Below are 21,186 nucleotides of genomic sequence, written 5' to 3' on the forward strand. Positions count from 1 at the left end.
AGTATTTGTTGGTGATAAGAAAAATAGAAAAATTACCATTTTTAGTATATTTTCCAGACAATTTTCTGTTCGCATTTGGTAATCATTTTTACAAATAAAGGATTATATTATACATACTGATTTACCCTGATTCTTTTGTTTAATAATAAATAGGGAACATATTTACTAATCTGAAATTCTTCCATAAACTCATTTTATATGCCTCAAAAATATTCCATTGTATAGAAGTGTTTTAACCAACCCTACTTTTTCAACATTATGACTCATCCTACAAAATAAATATTCTTACAAATATATGTATATGTGTTTCTTTAATAATTTCTTTATGATGGATTCCCAAAGGCTTTACGGAATGCCAAGCTTAATAAAAGTAATAACCATGAGGGTAGCCTTCATTTACTTAGCAGTGAACCGGGCTCCGTTTTCAGTGACCCTAGAGGTAGGTACCTATATTTTCCTTATGCTGAGGATAAGGGAACTGAGACTGGCTTGCCCAAGGTCACAGAGAAAGCTAGTGAAAGTTTTGGGTTATGCTCTGAGGCAAGCTGGCCAGTGCCTGGGATTCCGTTCCTTTTCAGTACTTGGGAAGTTATGACGGGGCCCATTCCGAGTTTGTGCCCTCTCCTCCGTGACATATTTATTTTCACAGCCAGCCCACGGGAGACCCTCCTATTGATCCCAGGAGGGTAAGAATCAAAATGTGACATTTTTGATTAACTGATGGCTAAAGACGATCAGATGGGAATGGCAAGGCACAAAGAGGTCAGGCATCCCTCCTTCTGACCTTGGGGTAGAGACTACACCTTGGAATGTTGGTGTGTTCGGCTGGCCTCGACCTCCTCTTTGTATGGCTCACTTGGTCTTCAGAGCGATACCTTCCACCCTCCTCTTGGTTTGAGTCAAGGGCAGCATGATACAGGCATGACCTTATGGGACAATGAAATATAAAAGCAATCCATTCCTGTATGTCTGTAATTGGGGGTACAGAGCTGACAGGCACCGTTTTTCCGTGAAGGAGGTGGGGACCCAACAAGTAGAGCAACGTGGCAGCATCACGTACGGAGGGCTTTGAGATGCGGTATAAGGCGGACAATGAGAACTGACACTCCGGAAAATCAGCCTGATCTGGATTTGCATGTTCTGCTACGTAGCAGCGGAGCGTGCTTGGGTGAGGCTCTCTAGATTCAGTTTTCTCGTTCATAAAATGGGGACGATACCTCATCAGGTTGTTGTGAGAATAAATGAGAGAATGCCTCACAAATAGGAAGTACCCTATGGAGATAAATCAGTCGGTATAACTGCTCTACAATCCTTACAGCTCATTCTCAGGTAGCCTAGCAACAAGCGGGCCCTACAGAGAGAATGTCAAGGCCTCGGGCTGAAACCAGTGCAAAGTGAGTTTTAACTAGTCAACGTCAAGATTGCATCCAGATTGCAAAACTCAGGGCCTTGCAATTCAGTCAAGGGATTCCTGTCTCTTGCCAGTCCTTTCATAAATTTGCAAGGTGACAGGGATTGGGGTACCTCTCTGGGAACACCGCTCATAGTGGATCCAGCCATGCTCAGCCCAAGCACAGCTCTCTATGGGGCAAGAGAAGGATGGGTTGCATTCATCCTGCCAGGACAGTACTATTTTATGTTTCTTGGAGCTAATGCCTTGTATCATTTTGCTGCTTGTTCCCACCCCTTGCTGGCCATAACTCACTGGACTAACATTAGCTATTATTCTTACTAAAGGCGCTTTAGCAGCATAGAAGTAGGCCACCAGTCCTAACCTGGGAAGGATAGGGTGGCTTCCTAAAGAAGATGCTCTCCAAGCTGACTCTTGGAGTATGTCGTAAGCAGACATAGAGAAAGGAAAGAGAGGGAAAGATCTTTCCAAGCGAAGGGCACTAATGATACTCCTTGTCCTGTGGGCTTTGTCACAGCTTCATGTAAGTATTGTCTTCTTATAAGAAACTGTGTGTTTCTTTATCCATCACTCACCAAGGAGGAACCAGTTTTCCTTTTAGAACTGGCTCTTACAGACCAGGAGGGGCCAAAGGAGGCAGCCCCTATGAAAGTATTTGTGGCCGTGACCCTTTGTTGAGTTGCTGGAGTTTACAGCTATGAGTTGCCATTGCTTATAACTTTGAAGAACGTGTTGTTGAAAATAGGAGATCAGGACTTATGGTTTTCAACCATTTCTCTCTGCTCTCAGATTATAGAAAATTTTGCTTGAGGAGGTTAACGTTCCCGCAAGGAGACCCTGGCTTCCGATGGATACATCATTCTCCCCGAGTCAGGCCATTATGTTGTATTCAACTGCATTTACTGAGCATCCCTACTATGTGCCAAATGTGAAGGGGCTGCGGCAGTGGGCAAGGCAGACCTGGCCTTGCCCTGGTGGGGCTAATGAGCCCTGATGCAGTGTCCCACCAAGAGCTCCCAAGAAAGCCCGTAATGTGTTGTCCCACTTCCCCCAGACCAGCAAATTTAGTTTGCTTGTGGTTTATCTGTGTTGCTCTTGAGACAGCTAAAACAACTCTGAGAGGAAGGAGGTGTGCCGGGATGTGCGACACCTTAGCAGCAGCAGTGATAATTTAGTGCTCTGGTGATGATGTATCCCTTTCCATTCATTTTTCATCCTTCTTATCCACCACTGACATACCAGAGACTTTCAAAACATACTGCTTTGAAACTTGAAAAACACAATTTTAGGCTTGTCAGAAAAGAGGGGAGGGAGAAAAACTTGGCCAGAGACCATAATCTGCTTATCTTCAACCAGCAACCATCCTCGCCACTGCCAGCCCAGGAGGGCCCTCACAGGAGCCAGGCTTGGCCGACACCAGGCAAGAGGCCCTCTTATTACCATGCAGACGGCTCTGGTCGCATCTTCTATATTCGTACATCAAAGCATTCCGTCTCTGAAAATCCATCCTGCTAAAAGGAAATTCTGAGGTTGCTCCAGAACGTCAGCTCTGTGAGGGCAGAGCCTGTCTCTCACTCGCCAGACGGCCTCCAGGCTCGCTCTCAGTGCGGTTGTCCAGCATCCCCTCCCTGGCTGACACACTCCCCCACATGGCTCTCTTGCTCCCCCTCAGTCATGCCACGCTTAGACTGTCTCGGAGCTTTTGCTCTGACCATCCCCTCCTTCTGGAATGTTCCTTCCCCAGTTATCCACATGGCTCCTCCCCTTCCTTTTCTCCGGCCTCTGCCCCAACACCATGGCCTCAGAGTGCCCTTTCCTGACAACCAAGTCTAAAACAGGATACCCCTTTACATTCCATCCCCTCACCCTGCTTTATTTTCCTTAAATCCATTTTATTTACATAGAGTTTACCAACAATCCAATGCACAGATTTTATTAAGAGTACCATTTGATTCCCCCAAAGCTGAAAAATGTGTAGAGCTGAGTTAATACCACCACAATTATGACATTAACCATTTCCAACCACCAAAATCTGCTCTGTGCCAAATGCCAACACCCTCTGTCCCCAGGCAACCACTGATCTTTTTGTCACTGTAGATTAGATCCGTCTTTCCTAGAGCTTCGTATGAATGGACTCGTGCTCTTTTGTATCTGGTGTTCTCTCTCAGCGTGTCGGTGAGATTTCACCTGTGTTGCCCTGTGGATCATGGCTCATTCCTTTTATTAGTGAGTAGCTTTCCCACTGCATGAATATACTATAATCTATCCATTTACCTGTGGGTAAACCTGTGAGTTGCTTATGGCTTGCTCTAGTTTCTCCCTGTAACGCCCGTCACTCCCTGACATTATATTCCCCATGTTAATGGCAACCGCAGGAGGGCATCATCCTGTCCATATGACCCACTGCTGTATCCCCAGGGCCAGGAAATGCCAGGGGCATCATAGGTACACAGTATTTGTTGAATGAATGAAAAGATATCATTTTGTCCATGCTCCCCTTATAGCAGAAGGTCTGAGAAAGAAGCAGACTTCGAGTCTTGCTTCACATCTTTCTTTTCTAGGAACCTCAATCTAGAGGCCTTTAGGACTTCTAAGTGAAACCAGGTGGCAGCTGGGGCTGCCCCACCCTTGATTTTTGTGACTTCCTGGGGGCTTGCTCCTCTTGCAGCCCTTGACCATCACTTTCCTGCCCTGTGATGTCCAGGGCATGGTGCTCAGTCTCTTTGCTGGTTTCCGCAAGGAGTTTGGTCAAATCAAGCATCTTCACAATTTCTCTAATTTTTTTTTTTGGTGAGTGTGGGAAGTCACAGAGAGAGACCACACTGTGGTCGATGCCCCCTGACATCTTGCTGCTCCCCCCCCCCCTCCCTTTACCTCCCTCTAGCTCCCCTTCCTGTTTTTAGCATGAATAAAATGCTTCCTCTGTCAGAGGAAAATTTTGAAATTGTTCTATCTCACTATGCAGGTGCAGGGTACCCCCGATCAACAAACACCCCAGTCTTCCTCTTTCCACTCCAGCATTGCAAGAGGAAAGAGAGGTGCTGGGTCAAAGAAATGGGATCCAACAAAAGAAACCAAGGGGGTTGACCCAAGTCTGATGCCATTTACAAGCCTTCTATTTCTCCTGCTAAAACCGCCGCAGGCTGCTGCTGAAGCCCTCTGTGTCTGCAAAGGCTCTCCCGTCCTTGACCTATAACATAGCTTTTCCTTCCCAAGGACAGGGATGAAGAAAGGCCTTGATTTCTTCCCAGTTAAGAGAATTTGCCCAACCCCCTGCACTGGTTCCAGTTAGGCAAGTGGAGCAGCTTATAATGCAGGAGGGTAAGGGTGTGTTAACTGGAGCTTGCTACTTTAGAATGAATTGCAGCTCTACCACATATCAATACTTGGCCAAATTATGTAACCAAACCTCAGTTTCCTCATCTACATAATGGGGACAAGGATTTGTACTGTGTAGAGTTATTATGAGCATTAAATAAATTAATGCATTTGAATCACAACAGTGCCTCTGTGCAGCTAGCAAACTCTATGACATATATGTGGAGAAACTCTATTTTGTTTACTGAAATTTCCTAAAATCATTTCCCAGAGAAGTTCTATCCTTTAAGTAGTTGTATCACCAAAACTCCACCTTGTCCATATAGATTTCGCTCCAGGCGTTATTTCCTCTGGACCTAAATCTTTTACATTCACTCTGTCAAGAGCCTTACTGAGAACCCACTACATGCCAGGCACTGCACATAGCCTGCTGAATAAAATGGACAAGTCCTCAATTCTTAATGAGCTCATATCCAAAAGGACAAGCATTCGTTTTAAGAGTGCTGCGTGTTTGCCAAGGATGGAAACAAGGAGATGAGATAGAGGCTGCTTTAGGGCAGGTGGTCAGGGAAGCCCTTTCTGAGGTTGTGGCATTTTGGCAGAGGTGGGATTGACAGGCAGGGAGTGTAGGAAGATCTGCAGGAGGAGAAACCCAGCAGAGGGGAGCCCTGATGCAGAGGCCCTATCTTCGTTTCCTCGGGCTGCTATAACAAAGTCCCATAAACTGGGTGACTTAAAGCAACAGAAATGTATGGCTTCATAGTCTTGGAGGCCAGAAGTCCAAAATCAAGGTGTCTGCAGAGCTTCCTCCAAAGGCTCTAGGAAAGAATCTTTCCTTGCTTCTTCTAGCATCTGGTATTTGCCGGCAGTCCTTGGTCCTGGCTTGTAGGCGCATCACTTCAATCTCTGCCTTCCATCTTCACGCGGATGCTGTGTCTCTTCTCGTAAGGAGACCAGTCATATTGGCTTAAGAGCCCAACCTTACTCCAGTATGACCTCCTCTTAACTAAGTCCATCTGCAATGACCCAGTTTCCAATAAGGCCACCCTCTGAGGTCCTGGGATTAGGACCACCACAAATATTTTGGGGAACACAATTCAACCCCATAACAGACCCTGAAGCTTGAATGAGCTCGGCATGTTGCAGGAACAATGAGCACTGCCACATGGTTGGAATATGGAGAGAGAAATGTGGAGAGGTGGGCAGGGGCAGCTTATAGGCCAGGTGTGGCCAGCTCCCAGCAAAGCTTTCCAGATCTCCCCTGGAACCCTTTTGTCATCTACCTCCAGTGAGACGTCTCTATTCTTAGGCGACCAACTGCTGCCCAAGTCTGTCTTTCAGCAAATCCGAGCTCTGCTTTCCTCTCATCTGCTCAGAAGCATCTTAGTGGCCTAGAAATTCTCCAGGCCAACCGGAGGTGTGAAGTCAGGGAGAGGGACAAAGAGGTGTAATACAGGGATGATTTCAGGACTTGGAATTGTCTCAAGTGACATGGCAAAGACAGATACAGGTCATTATATATCCAGCCATAACCTACAGAATTGAGCGGGAGAGAGTGTAAACTACAATGCAAACTATAATCTGTGATTAGTGGCAGTGTTCCAAAATGTGTTCATCAATTGCAATGAACGTACCACGCTAATAAAGGATGTTGTTAATGTGGGGAAGGGTGGGAGATGTGGGGAGTGGGGCATATGGGAGTCCCTTATATTTTTTCAATGTAACATATTATGTAATCTAAATATCTTTTTAAAAATAAAAACTGTATTAATAAAAAAAAAGAAAGAAAGAAATTCTCTAGGCCAGCTACTCAGAGATGCTGGCCGCTATGTCTGGGTTCTTAGAAAACCTGAAGCAACCTCCCATAGTTGTTCAGAGTCATGTCAGTCAAAGTTCAAGACCTTCCTTGGCCACTAAACATGCCCAGTGTCCCTGGGCACATCACTTATCTGTCTAGCAACCTTTGCTTTCTCCTGTAAAATGAGCTAAGAGTAGGGTTTCTGGAAGGCTGAAAAGAGAAAACCCATATCACCATTTACCATTGTGCCTAGCACATAGCCGATGTCCCCCAATAGAAGAGACTTCTTAGTTGTCATGATCACTTCTTCCACTGCTGCAAGAGGATGTGACAAAGCCCTGGGTAAAGAGCTCCACCAGCGTGGATTCCTTCTCCCACCTCCTTATTTTAATAAGGAGCCGCGTTGTGTTCCTCTTCCTCTTCAGTCTGCTTGATTCTGACCTGTGGTGCCTAGGATAATGAGCTGTTACGAGCTGGGAATACAGATGTGGTTTCCTAGCCATAAGTCACGGGGCTCGTTCCTCCCCAAGGCAGGTAGGCAAGTGTCCCAATCAGTGGTGACAGCCGGGCCAATCGACATCTCATTAAGTGACTCAGACACTGAAGGAGAGCACGGAATGGGGAGTCCTGGAAAGACAGGCAGGTGGAGCCGGCTCCCGTTCGGGCATGGCCACGTGCTGTCATCCAACAACCGTGCCTTGGCACGTGTCCCCTTTGAAAGAGAGGAAGGAACTGGTGCTGAGCTTTCATGAGGAATCAGCTGGACACGCTTTGCCATATAGGCCTGGCTGGAGGCAGAAAGAGAGGAGCAGGCCCCCACGAGTGGCCCCCGGCGGCTAAGTCATTTCCACCGTCTCTGGATGCGACCAGAGACCCTGTGGTAATGTGGCTTCAAGCAGGCCTCTCACACAGGCTGCTGCCCTGCAATCCCACCTACTGCTGAGCACGCCCTGCCATCTGAGGAAGAATCAACATCAGACGTGGGAGGCCGGAGAGGCTCCGGTGCGACGGAGGGGTGGCAGGCCGTCAGTGGGAAATGTCAGCTTTGATTGCTTTTCCTGTCCGCTTTGACCCTCAGCAAGGAGACATTACAAATAACAATAAAGTTATTTTTCCCCCTTTCCTAGGGTCCTGGCCAGTAATAACATCCTCCTGTAGGGCAATGAGTCTGTCTTTAACCTTGCCCTCTTTGGCAGGTGTACATCCACGTGGCTTCTAGAAGCATCTCTGGGCTGTACGCCTCCTCCTTGTTGACGCTTTCCTTTCTGGGGAATGACAAGCCCTGCTCCACTGTCCAGGCCCCTGTGCTCTTTTCCAGCTCCTCTGGAAACCCACTAAGTTATCTTAATTACCATTCCTCCTCGGTGTCTGCCAAGAAGTGGGGAGATTTATAATTGGATCAGTCCAATATTTGCTGTGGTTTATTTCTTTGCCTCTCAAGCTCTCGTAAAAGTTGCATTTTCATGCCACTTTTGGGCATGACTGATGATTCAAAATCACAGCCCTCACATTGCATGCCAACATGGGCTGTTTTTCAAAGACCAGGGGAAAAAAGAGAGAACTTGAGGAGAGGGGAGGTGTTTATTTTGGGTTTGGGTACTATCACCCTCTGGGCGGCTGCAGTGCCAAGTCAAGAGAAATGAACTGCTTTGGGACGCAGACTTCCTCCCACAGCCAGCTCAGGCACAGATACATCCCCCTATCAGGATTTGCTCATGTGCCTCCTAATCCTCTTTTAGGCCTTCTGCAAACCTGTTCGATAGGTGTGGGAGGGGGGGAAACCTTCTTAGTCAACCGAGCACAGCCCGGACCTCAGTCGTCCCTGTAGCCTCAGCTGATCACCACGGGAGCCCTAAAACAGAGGAGACAGATGTCCTTGGTGCTAAGCCTGAGTTTCCAATCCCTGGTGCTGGTGAATGAAAAAGAAACTCGGGCCAGGGCCTGGGCTTTTGGAAAATGGCCTCCTTCTAGTGTCAGCCAGTCTGCCAAACAAGCTGGCCAGATTGCAGTCTAGGAATCCTAGAGAGCAGAGGCTCGCCTGAACCAGATGGCCTCCCCGCAGACTAGCTTCTTACTGAGCTCTCAGTCTCCCTGCCTGGGAATACAGTCTCCAGATTTGGATGGGTTTCTAGGCTCCAACCCCTCCCCCAGATTATAGCAGCGGCACATGATGCTACGTGATACTGCTCGGTTTGTGTCACTTTTGATGAGAGTTAACTATATAGTCAAACTGGAGCATTTTTGAGACTGAAAAGCAGGGACGTTAGGTATAAACTGGAACACTCGGGGCAAACTGAAATGAATAGATGCTCTACATCTAACAGCAGTTACAACTCGGTCAACAGAAGACCCTTCCATTCTTTCCTGGGAGACCCTCTCTTCCTGACCCATTAGAAATAAAAAAATCACTAGAACTTGCAGTGATCCTGCGAAGCAAACTGAGAAGGAAGAGAGGCATGAGGTCAAGAAATTCGTGAAGGATTAAGAATGCTAGAGTAAGCTAGGTTGTGCTGAGATAACAAATAAGCCTCGGGATCTCAGTGGCTTTAGTTAATAAACTTTCCTTGCTTGCTCATGCCACAGTTTCGGGCTCTCCTCTTGATTCTAGGATCCAAGCCACTCCCATCTGGCAGCTCCACCATCTTGGCTTTCAGGGTGCCCTGACACCCTCCAGCCACAGATGGGAATGGAGAGAGAGCATGTGGGAAAACACAGGACACCTTATGGCAGAGTCTAGAAGAGGAGTACAGCCCACCACTTACAGTCTGTTGGCCAGAACACAGCCACATGCTCCTATCTAGCTGTAAGGGGGCTGGGAAGGACATGGGTGACAACTAGCAATCTCTGCCACAGAGGATGGTGGTCGAAAAGAGGGAGGGAAGGAAGAGAAGAGAATAAAGGAAGCCTGTCTACATCATCCCATTTCAGATGGGAAAGGTGATGTCATAGAGGACTTACAAAGGCGATTCTCAGGCTTTCATATTATGTATGAAAATACCAACACATTGGGCCTCCGGGTGCAATCACAACATGTCCTATACTAGGTGTTGGATGACCCCAGGCTTACCACCTGAGACTCTATCCCTTTCCCTCCCATTCAAGAAAGCACATTACAAGGCAAGGAAGTGAAAGTGATTGTAATTAGAGACATCGCCTTGAATACATCGCACTTCAGTTTCTTTTAAATGGAGTTCATTGACAAATTCAGTCCTTTATTCATTTGATATTTGACAAATATTTATTGATCAGATTCTTCTCCAGGTGATGGGACACAGCAGTAAATTATAATAGCTGACATTTCAAAGCCTGTTTACCATATACTAGGTATTTACTATTTTAAGTACTTTATTTGTATTGACTCATTTAATCCTCACCACAACCTTGTAATTTAGATTCAATCGTTATCCCCATTTTAAAGATAAAGAAGGAGACTGAAGCACAGAGAACTTAAATAGGCTTGCCCAAGTGTCACAGCAAGTTAAGTGGCAGAGCTGTGAGTGAACCTGAGCGGTTTAACTCTGAAGTCTACCCTCTTAATCACTTGACTAGAGTCCTTGCTCTTCTGGAGTTTGCGTTCTTCAAGGAAGACCAATAGCAAACATATACACAAATACATTATCTAGGGAGTGATAAGTCTTGGGGGAAAAAAATAAAACTCAATAAAGGGTTACAGGATTGAGGCACATCAGACACAATATCACATCACACCTGCATGTTGCAATACCCTATTTGAGAGCCCCTGGCTAGGAGATTCTTCCTTAAACGAAAACTACCCTTCATGCTTCTGCAGAAAGACTCTAAGGAGCCTGCCAAAATAGATGTCTTCTCTCTCCTCTGAAAAATGCCTCTTCCCAGAGTAATTTGATGGGGGGATATCAGGCATTGACTGTAGTCCTAAGCCATTTATGTCCCTTGGCCATTCCTCCAGTTCACTGAAAGATGACTGATGCCCAAATTAGTAATGAGCAATAGCCTCACACAAGTAATTATTTTCCCTCAACTTTTTCTCATGGGGGTGATATCTTGGACCCCAAATGAAGTATATTCTTCTCACCTTGGCACCAAGGAAGTTGTACTCATTCCTCTGGCTGACAGCAATTTGTAGACTTTGGGTCTTTGTAGTTGAGCATTTATGAGATTGCTAAGGAACAAATGCTTTGATAACAAAGGTCTCCAGTAGCAGCATCAGTTTGTCATATCACTTCAAGTCATTTATTTTCTCCCATAAAGATAGCTGTGACCAATGGGGTATATGATAGAGGGAAGCTAAACACAAACACTCATTTTCCAAGATAAGGGGGAAGTTTCAACTTCCTAACCAATGGCCATCGCTGGCCCTCCAGAGGTAAGAGCTAAAACATGGGCTTCTCTTTTATGATCTTTGTGATGGGTAAGTAATGAGTCAGAGCTCTTAGGTACTTAATAAAATGGTTACTAACTTCCAGGAATCACCCTGTGCATTATCTCATGTCATCCTTAAAACAACACTGAAAGTTAGGGATTATTATTCCCTCGTATTCAAACCAGGAAGAGGGTAAAAGTTGATTTATCCAACGTCACAGCATAGCAAGTACAGAATCAGAATTGAAACCCAAGGTTGTCTGAGGGCATAGCCTTTGTATTTGAGATTATAGAGCCTTTTGTTTCCAATTATCACGTTTCAGATGGGAAAATTTCAATGACAGGCAAGTCACATTAGAAGATTTGCGGAGTTTCTGTCTATGAAGTTCACAAAAGGAGTCATAGTTGATGACCTATGAAAACCTTTTTATGGAGGGGAAATGAGACAGAGAGTTTAATCCTACAGTGGTGGTTTTTATCTGCTAAAATCTTACTCTTTAAATGTTCTCTGGAAGTCACAGGGTAAATGACTTTCCTATGTAGTGATTCAGAACAAGTTCTTTTTTTTTTTTTTAAAGATATTACATTAAAAAATATGAGGTCCCCATTCGCCCCCACCCCCACTCCCCCCACAGTAACACTCTCCCCCATCATCATGTCACATCATTGCGTCTGGTGAGTACATCTCCAGGCATCGCTGCACCCCATGTCCCGTGTTCCACACCATAGCCCACACTTTCCCACGTTCCATCCAGTGGGCCATGGGAGGACATACAGCATCCGGCAATTGTCCCTGGGGCACCACCCAGGACAACTCCAAGTCCAGAGAATGCCTCCATATCTCTTCTCTTCCTCCCATTCCCCGCACCCAGCAACCACCATGGCCACTTTTTCCACATCAATGCCACATTTTCTCGATTATTAACCACAATAGTTCATGAATAGAATATCATTAAGTCCACTCATCCTTACTGTATTCCTCCTTCCTGTGGACCTTGGCTTGGTTGTGTCCATTCCACATCTATGTGATGAGAGGGTTTAGATTCCACATGGATATTGGATGCAATCCTCCTGCTTTCAGTTGTAGGCACTCTAGGCTCCATGGTGTGGTGGTTGACATTCATCAACTCCATGTTAGCTGAGTGGAGTAAGTCCAATAAATCAGAGTGTAGGAGCTGAAGTTCAGAACAAGTTCTTATGATTAGTCCATTTCTACTGCGCTAGTACCGATTTTCCTATTGACAAGTGAGAAACACTAGTGTGCTTTTTGCCTTCTCCTTCATCCTCTCTATCCAGTCCACTCTTCCTTAGAAATGTTCCTCAAAATTGTTCCCTCTTTTTATTCACCATCCTAATCAAGATGAAACTCTTACCACTTCACACTTGGGTTTCCGCATCACTTCCTCACTGGCTTCCAACTTCCTTTTGTTCTACCCTCATATCCTGCCTGCAGACTCATTCCTCAAAACATCAGTCACTATTCAAGGATCTTCAGTAACTCCCACTTGCCCATAACAGGATTTACCTGGTCTCTGGAATAGGACTCTTTTGGGTCACAGTTGCTCTCCCCAGTCTCCCATACTGGTAGCCTCTGCTGACCACTCCATCTCTCCCCAATCACTTCCATTTCTGAACCCCGTTTCCAATGAAACAGAATTTAACATTTAATTGCTGGTTTTCTTGGGACCAGGCACTGTGAGGGCATGAACACTGCAACTAAAGAAATCTAGATCCAAATTCTTACTTGGCCACTTAGGAACTCTGTGACTTTGGGCAAGTTGCTTGATTTTTGTGAGCCTCAGATTCCCTATATGTAGACTATGCATACAAATAGTGCCTATTTGATAGGGTTTGGGAAAAATTGAACAAAGCGATGATGATCACTGTAGTAATAACAATAGTAACAATAACAATGATAGTTAATGTGCAGTTTCAGTTTACGGTATGACAGGTACTGTTTGAAACACCTCTTAATCCTCTCAGCAACCCTATAATGTAATAGGTACTATTATTTTCCCAATTTTGCCAATGGGGAAACTGAGGCACAGACTGCTGAAGCTAGTGAATGCCAGAGCAGCATTCTCCCCCAGGCAGTCTGGCTTCACAACTCTTGTTCTTGACCACTTTGCTGTATCACCTTCTGCTAATAAATGATCTATAAATGGTAGGTGGTAACATAGGTCCATAATTCCTTTCTGAAACTCTTGGGGAGCCAGAGGTATGTTGGAATTCGGAATTTGGGGCATTATGGAAAAGTAATACTTGGCATATACCATGTATTATGAAACACACGTGGGGGCTATAGCAGCAACCCATCATCAAACACATCAATATGTCAGCGACAAAATGAATAACGAGTCCTACTATGTGGGATGAATAGATGATCAAGGGCCTCACTTCAGGGCAGTTCATGTTTTGTTACCAAATGGGTTTGTGGCTCATTAAAAAAAAAAAACACCTTTGGGTTTCAGAGCTTTTGGGAACTGCAAGTAAGGGATTGTAACCTGTAATAATGAAACTAATAGCTAATTATAGGCACAATAAGTGGTGCTCTTTTTGTTACAATTTTTGTTACCATTGTTTTACTGAGTAAATATTCTAAGAAATGTTTCTCTGGTAACAACTGGGGTGGGAGGGGATAGTGGTAAGTGTGGGACCAAGTCTGCCGCCTTATTTCACTCGCGGTCCTCTCTCTCCTTCTCCTAGTATGACTTCATGGAGCGTCTGGATGGGAAGGAGAAGTGGAGTGTGGTCGAGTCGCCCAGGGAGCGCCGGAGCATACAGACGCTGGTTCAAAACGAGGCCGTGTTTGTGCAGTACCTGGACGTGGGCCTGTGGCACCTGGCCTTCTACAACGACGGCAAAGACAAAGAGATGGTTTCCTTCAGCACCGTTGTCTTAGGTAGGCACGGGGTCTCGGAGGCGATGGGTTTCTCTCGAAAAGACGCATCTTTCGAGGAGTTTGTACTTGTGTGAGGCCAAATGAGAATCCTTCTTTCAGGCTTCCCAGGCTCATCCACCTAAAATTGACTCTGGTTGAGCAGAAATGCTGCTTCAACTATGAAGGGGCCACCGTCAGTCCCAAAGCTTCAGCCGTGGGTATGAACATGGGTCAGTCCTCCTGGTCAAGTCCTGGCCACACAACCTAGGCAAACACTGGACTTTTTTTTTTTTTGAGATGGCGGGACCAGGGATTGAACCTGGGACGTCGAATGTGGGAAGCCAGCACTCAACCACTGAGCCACATCAGTGACTCCCCTGGCTTGGCTCCCTCATCTGTTTGCTGGTTGTTTGCTCATTTTCTTTAGGAGGCACTGGGAACCAAACCCGGGACCTCCCGTGTGGAAGGCTGGTGCTCAACTGCTTGAACCACATCTGCTCTCCACTGGACTTTTATAAGCCTTGATTTACTCATGGGAAACTAGAACCAACACTAGGACCCACCTCAGAGGGTTATTATGTGAATTCATAAAGTCGATAAATACTGGCCATTCATAGTAGCTTAGAATTTCTCTTAAAAATTGGGGAAAGCTCCAAATAAAAAGTTAAAAAAAAAAAAAGAAACTTAAAAATAAATCATGGAAAAGATATAGAACAGAAGGAAAAAATCTTATCTTTGTTCCCAACTAGGTAAATCTTAAAAATGCTTTAATCAAGCACTTGCCAAAAAAGGCATATTTTTAGCCTGGCTTTTTGTTAACTTTCAGGGGAAAGGCAAAATTTTATCCAAAATTTTGTCCAATGCATGCATGTAAACACCTATAAGGGTCATTAGCTTGAGAAGATTTCACAAAATTTCTTAAAACAAATCCCAAGAATTTTTTTTTTGAAAAAGAATGTTAATTTATTTTTAGTTTCACTTTCATTCATACCCATTTTAACCATCAGATAAGCTGCAGGTATTTTCATTAAATGTATGTTGCCATTGGGTTTTAATCATTTTCCAATGATAACTGATCCTGGGTAGAACGATTCCTCTGTGAATCAGGGAAGATTGTTGGACCCATTTCACAGAGGAGTAAAATGAGGTCCAGAGACAGCTAAGTGGGTCACCCCAAGTCCCAGGATATGCAAAATGGAAGAAATGGCATTAGCTTCCAGGCTTCTTCCATTGCCTTTCCACCACACATGTTGTCCCAACAGCTTTCGGTTTAGATCTCAAGGCCACTGGAGGTGCCTAGATAGGGTAGTTTTGTGAGGAAAGGGCTGATAGATCCAGGATCAGATCACAGCTTTCCTTTCCCAAGTCCTAACTGGGCAAGTCCTTTAACCTCCCTGAGCCTCAGTTTCATCATCTATGAAAAGGAAAGGACGACTTCCCTAAAGTGAAGGGGTACTGTAAGTATCATCGTGTACGGGACATGTCTGGCCAGTGTTGGTAGGCACTAAATGACACTCGGTTATTGTTTTCAGATCCATCTTATACAACTGTTTTCTATCAATGGCATTTTAAGATCTTCTCTATTGTCCTCATGTCTTTTTCTGAGGGGCCCCTGATTCTCGAAAGATCTACATGAGCCAAGCTGACATTCAATGGCAGTTCTTCATCAGCATAAAATCAAATAGGTTTTGGCATTGACCATAGAATTGAAATCAATCCTGGTTTCCTCTACTTAGGAAAGATTGGCCGTATCAGGGCTAGTCAAATGCTTTAAAGCAGCTTGGCATACTACAGCCCGTGGACCGAATCTGGCTCACTGCCTATTTTTGTAAATAAAGTTTTATTGGAACATTGCCATGTTCTTCCATTAACATATTATCTATGGCTGCTTTCCCACTACAACAGTGATGTTGAGTAGTTGTAACAGAGACTGTATTGCCCAAAGCCTAAATATTTACTGTCTGTCCCTTTACAGAAAAAGCTTGCAGACCTCTGCTCTAAACCAATCCTATAAGCTTTCTATAATACAGGTCATTGGAAAAGTCTGACACAGAAAGGTAAACCATTGAGGATCAGATTATGCACCAATGAAAAACAAACAAAGAAATATAAAAGGGTAGAGACAAGCTCACAAAAGGGAAAAGCTGGGAACTGCTTTGAAAGGAGGAACTAAAAGCAATCCTTCGATTTAGGAACATGATAAAATTACTTCCTTTTTGTCACCTTGTGTTTAATCTGAAAACGCTGGGCACACACGAAACAGCACATGCCAGGCACAGCAGCTGGCTCAGCTGGCGCTCCAGGGACTCCGTGAAATGGTTAATAACAACGGCACATTTTTAGAGAGTTTTCTGTGTGCCAGCGCCCCTCTGTTAGGCCCTTTTGGTGGATTAGCTCGGTCAGCCACATACAAGGCAGTACCATCACTCTTCTCTCTTTTTTACAGTTGAGGAAGCCCAGGCTGGGGGAAACTTTCCCAAGGTCACACACAGCTAGGAAGAAGTGGAGTCAGGACTCAAACTTTCCAGAGCCTCTGCTCTTAACCACTGAGTTTCTTTGGATTCTGGCCAAATAAATCCCTCTTCACCCACCCCCACCCCCAAACAGCCAGTTTTCTGGCGATCAGATTATGGCTGATAATGGCTCCTGCCCTGCGTTGCCTCCATCCACGGAGACACTGCCGCCCTTCGCCCCGGCCATTACCCTCCCTCGCCTGTCAGGGCTGGGAGGAGCACTTCTCCCCAGAGGATCCCTCTTGTCTGGACTGTAGCTCAAAGAAAAAGTCAAAGGTAATCGGCCTAATAGTTGGGCAGACATCTTGATAGAGCAATGATAGTAATCGGACTGAAATGCAGGGGAAAGAACAGTGTTTTATTTGGTTCAGAGGTTCTCCTACATATATCTATTATCAGACCATTCTCCATCAGGAGCAGCCAGGAGCGCCTAGAGCCCCCGTGATATGAAACAGAAGGAAAAACGTTAGACGTGTCAACCAGTGATCACACTAAATATACCTTTGATGGGGCAAAGTCTTTTGATGTGTTTTGGAGAGAGGCGGTCTGCTTCAGAGATGAGTTTTATCTCAGGGGACAACAGAGTGGCATTTCCAAATCCAGGTCTACACCCGGAGGAGGCTGGCTTCCACTGGTGTAAAATCCCAGTTTCTGGGCCGACTCTCACCTCCGGCCATTCGTCTCTCAAGAAAACCTAAAGCCAGTCGACAAAAAGGAAAATTGATAATATCTCAGTAGTAATATTTGAGTATTGGAGAACGGGGACTGGGAAAGGGGCTCCTTTATATTTCAGTGGTACCCCCTCATTGTGTATTTGTTTGTTTGTTTACTTCAGAAACTATAGAAATGCTTCCAATAAGACCTTAGAAAAATCAAAAGAAAAATACTCTCCATCACAGTTTTTGCTGATTTGGGATTCCCCTACCTCCTCTCATACAGATACACCTTTTTTTTTTTTTTTAATTTACTTTATTTTTATTTCTCTCCCCTTCGCTGCCCCCCTACCCCCCCCCCCCCCCAGTTTTCGTCTTTCTGTGTCCATTCGCTGTGTTGTCTTCTGTGTCTGCTTACATTCTTGTCAGCGGCACCAGGAATCTGTGTCTCTTTTTGTTGTGTCATCTCTCCGTGTGTGTGGTGCTATGCCTCGGCAGGCGGCACTTTTTTCACACTGGGTGGCTCTCCTTACAGGGCACACTCCTTGTGCATGGGGCTCCCCTAAGTGGGGGACACCCTGCATGACAGGGCACTCCTTGCACACATCAGCACTGCATGTGGGCCAGCTTCACATGGGTTGGGAGGCCCTGGATTTGAACCCTGGACCTCCCATGTGGTAGGCGGGCACTCTATCCATTGAGCCAAATCCGCTTCCTAATACACGAACACCTTGACAACTATTTACCAAGAATCAGTGTGTACCAAGTATTATGATTATTGTGGTAAGCAATTCAAATCTGGTGAGAGAAGATGAAGAGGCAGTCATAGGAATTGTGGGAACAAAGAGGAAGGCAGAACTAAGGAAGAAGATGCCCAGGAGTGAAATGTTTTCTAAGCTGAGACCTTAGGTCAAGGGCCAGGCTGTCTTCCAGCCAAATGAAAAGCATGTGCAAAGGTCCCTTTCCCTGGGATGGAGGTGGCAAGGAGCTCCAGGAACCTTCTCTGCCCCATCTCTGAGGCTGTAAGGTTTAAAAGGGGGAGCTTTGGCCTCACCAAACCATCTCCAGACCCCCATGCTCAGTCGGCAGCAAACTCTACCTCATTGTAGCAATGACTTCTTAAAATGTTAGGATGGATAAAGCCATTCCTCTGTTTAAAACTTTTCATTTGGTCCCATTGATCTTGTAACAAAATACAACTCATTCCCATGGCCTACAAAACCCTGAGTGATCTGGTGCCCTACCTGGGTCTCTCCAAACTCATCTCAGGTCACCCTTTCCCTTGCTCTCTACCCTCCAGCCACCTTGAATTCAGTTCTGCTCTTTCCCACCCCAGGACTTTTGCACAAGCCCTTCCTCCTGCCTGGAATACTCTTCTCCTAGCTCTTCACTTACCTGTTCCGGCTCATCCTTAGCATCACTTGCATAGACTAGAAAGGCCTTCCCTGACTAGCCTCTTTAAGTGGCTTCCTCCTGTTATTCCCTATCTCAGCATCCTATTCTCTTCAAAGCACTTAGCACAAATTTTCCTTCATTTATTTGTTTGATGAATTTCTTTTGCTTGTATTCTCTATTAGAGTGAAAGTTCTGTGAGAGCAGGGTCTGCATCTATCTTACTGACCATTATATCTCCCATCCCTTGGGCAGTGACTCAAATAATATTTGCTCAGTTGATAGGTTGAACCTTATCAAGACCTGTGAGAGGTCTGAGATTTTACCCTACTTTAAGCTAACAAGTTAGCCTCCCACTGCTGCATGGATGCTGACAGAAGACATAAGAGTCCTGGGTCCAGGAGAAAGGACCTTATTACTCAGAGCAATGCAATATCCAGAGTTTCAGCATGTGTGCCAGGCGCCCAGACCCCAAGTCCCACAATACAAGTGATGTGTGCACATGCTGTGAGTTTTATTACAGGAGAGAAACGCCGAGCTTAGTAAGACTGAGTCCCTTATAATGGGCAATGAGCACACCTGCCCTTTGCTCCAGGGGGAGTTACTATCTTTATTATACTGGACGGTAAGCAAACCTGCTCTTAGCTGCAGAGAGAGAGATACCATCCCTCTCTTCTAAGGCTTTTCACTATACTGGCATCCTGGAAAACATCATCCAGAGCAAAGTCAGTTGGAAAGCTTTGCTCCTAAGACATGGAGAAGTGTGAGAGGAGACCCATGGAGAATTGCCTCCTACACCACATAAAATTGCTGGTTGTTGACCTATTAGTCTACCCATTGCTGTTTGAATGGATGAATGATGAATAAATGAAAGAAATAGTAGTCACCTGGATGATTCTCAGCCTGCCTTTACAGAGCCAACCTCAAGAAGTTTCAGCCTGAAATGTGACTAGACATTAAGGAAATTAGCCTGATGAGATCCATAATCTTTTACCTGATTTTGGGAAAGCAAATATGCTCATTGAGTTCTTCTCAGAGCCTGAAACCAACTACAATCTGATTCTGGAAGAAGAGAACTGAGAAGTGAAACACTGCTGAAAGAAAGCAAAATTCCATGGTTTGGGTTTTCGGTCCAGAGTGGGAGTAAATGGGAAATTAGGTTTAAAGGAAAAACATCCTTTACTGCTCTCAGGTGACTCCATTAGGAACAATTAGACTTTATAGTCTTTCATATAACATCACCAAGTCAATGTTCCCAACTCCCCAAGAGTTGTATAATGTCACATTCTGTAGTCTTCTTTTCATCATTCTAGTAATTTGAAACCTGAAATTCTAAATGTGTTTATTTTCACTGAAGGTAAAAATGACGATAATACTTTTAAAAGAATGTGTCTACTTCTCTGCAGACCTAAATCAACATGAACAAATTGCAGAATGATCCCTTTGAAGATATTACTTGGGAATACACAAATCAGAACATAAGATGGCTATACAGGCTAGAACAAATGTCAGCTAACTGATTTTCATGAAAAATAAGATCCTCAAAAGCTAGGTATAAAGGGATTTTTGTGTAACCTGAAGCCTACTACCCATTGAACCCCATAAATCATATCTAAACTGATGAGTTTTAGGTATTTTGATTTTTCTTTGATTAGAATTCCATAAAGCAAGGAATATTTTTACTCTACAAACCTGAGACTAGGAACAAGCACTGTCATTCTGGGGAATTCTTTCTGTAACTGAGGCTATAACCTACATGCCAAACCAAATCTCAAATTGGTGGGATGATTTTGGGAGGGGCAGGGGTAGGGAAGAGACAGAGTTTAAAACTTGTCAACATTCATGTATAGGAGATATCATTTTTAAATCCAGGTATGTGGTTCCTTTTGAAAAAGCAAAAGTTGCAGCAATCCTACCCCTGCCTTTCTGCCTGGATTAATCAGGGGAAGGGTGGTGGCTGCTTCCATGCATTTTCCAGTTTATCCTCATCCCTCCCTCCCTATTCTCTTATTTTGCTTACTTCAGTTCCCTACTGGTCCCCTATAGGCAATCGAGTTTACTACCATTCGTCTTTAAAAACAGCGGGCAACTGATGATTAAATTACCTCACCAGCAGGCAGAGGAAAAGGTAGTTGCTGAATTCCTCTCTTTTTCAGATTCGGTGCAGGATTGTCCACGTAACTGCCATGGGAATGGCGAGTGTGTGTCCGGGATGTGTCACTGCTTTCCAGGATTTCTCGGAGCAGACTGCGCTAAAGGTATTTGCCACCACTTCCCTGCTATGGTTGGAAAACAGAAAAGGGGTTGGGAGAGGGGCACCAAAGTAGCCTTCCCAGAAAAATCCATGTCCTGCAAGCACATGCACACTAGAAGTCCCAACCCATTGGCAAAGCAAAGGCTTTGATATATGACAATTGGCCAACGCACCTAGAGGAGCAGGGCAGTTATCCTTGGCACCAAGGTGTGCTGAGAAGAAAGATTTGCTAAAAAATGAGATGAATGGATTTCCTGTAAAAGCAGAAGTGAATTACCATCACTCCTTTCTTATAATCATTAACTTCTATGTAATGGAAGATTAAGCATCCCAGGGTTAGTAAATTTCATTCATTCTGGCCAGCTACGCTCTTAATCTAGGAAGCGCTATTTATCTTAGTGGAATCGGTTTTAAATTGTATTATTAATTCACCTACACTGCTTTGCACAGAATGGCTGGGTCCCTGAGAATCTTGGAGGAAAGGTGATATAAGAGAGAAAATGACTACCACAAGAACAGGGAATTCAGGGGCTGCAAGAGACCTTCAGTGTGACCTTCAAGTGGCCAGTGTGTTTCTCACACTTTTGTGACCCCATACACATACATAAATACACACACACACACG

At 44.9% G+C, this 21,186-nt stretch overlaps 1 protein-coding gene across 2 annotated transcripts in view; it reads left to right on the forward strand.

Moving 5' to 3' along the window:
- Positions 1-21,186, forward strand: part of TENM2 (teneurin transmembrane protein 2) — a 1,208,790-nt gene that overhangs the window by 1,029,870 nt on the left and 157,734 nt on the right. For both annotated transcript variants that reach the window (XM_023591746.3, XM_058281907.2), the window contains 2 exons: positions 13,575-13,770; positions 20,464-20,565. In XM_023591746.3, the coding sequence (XP_023447514.1) occupies positions 13,575-13,770; positions 20,464-20,565 (298 nt within the window). The remainder of the gene's footprint in view (positions 1-13,574; positions 13,771-20,463; positions 20,566-21,186) is intronic.

Source organism: Dasypus novemcinctus, chromosome 2 (genome assembly GCF_030445035.2).
Source record: "Dasypus novemcinctus isolate mDasNov1 chromosome 2, mDasNov1.1.hap2, whole genome shotgun sequence".
Classification (NCBI taxonomy): Eukaryota; Metazoa; Chordata; class Mammalia; order Cingulata; family Dasypodidae; genus Dasypus; species Dasypus novemcinctus.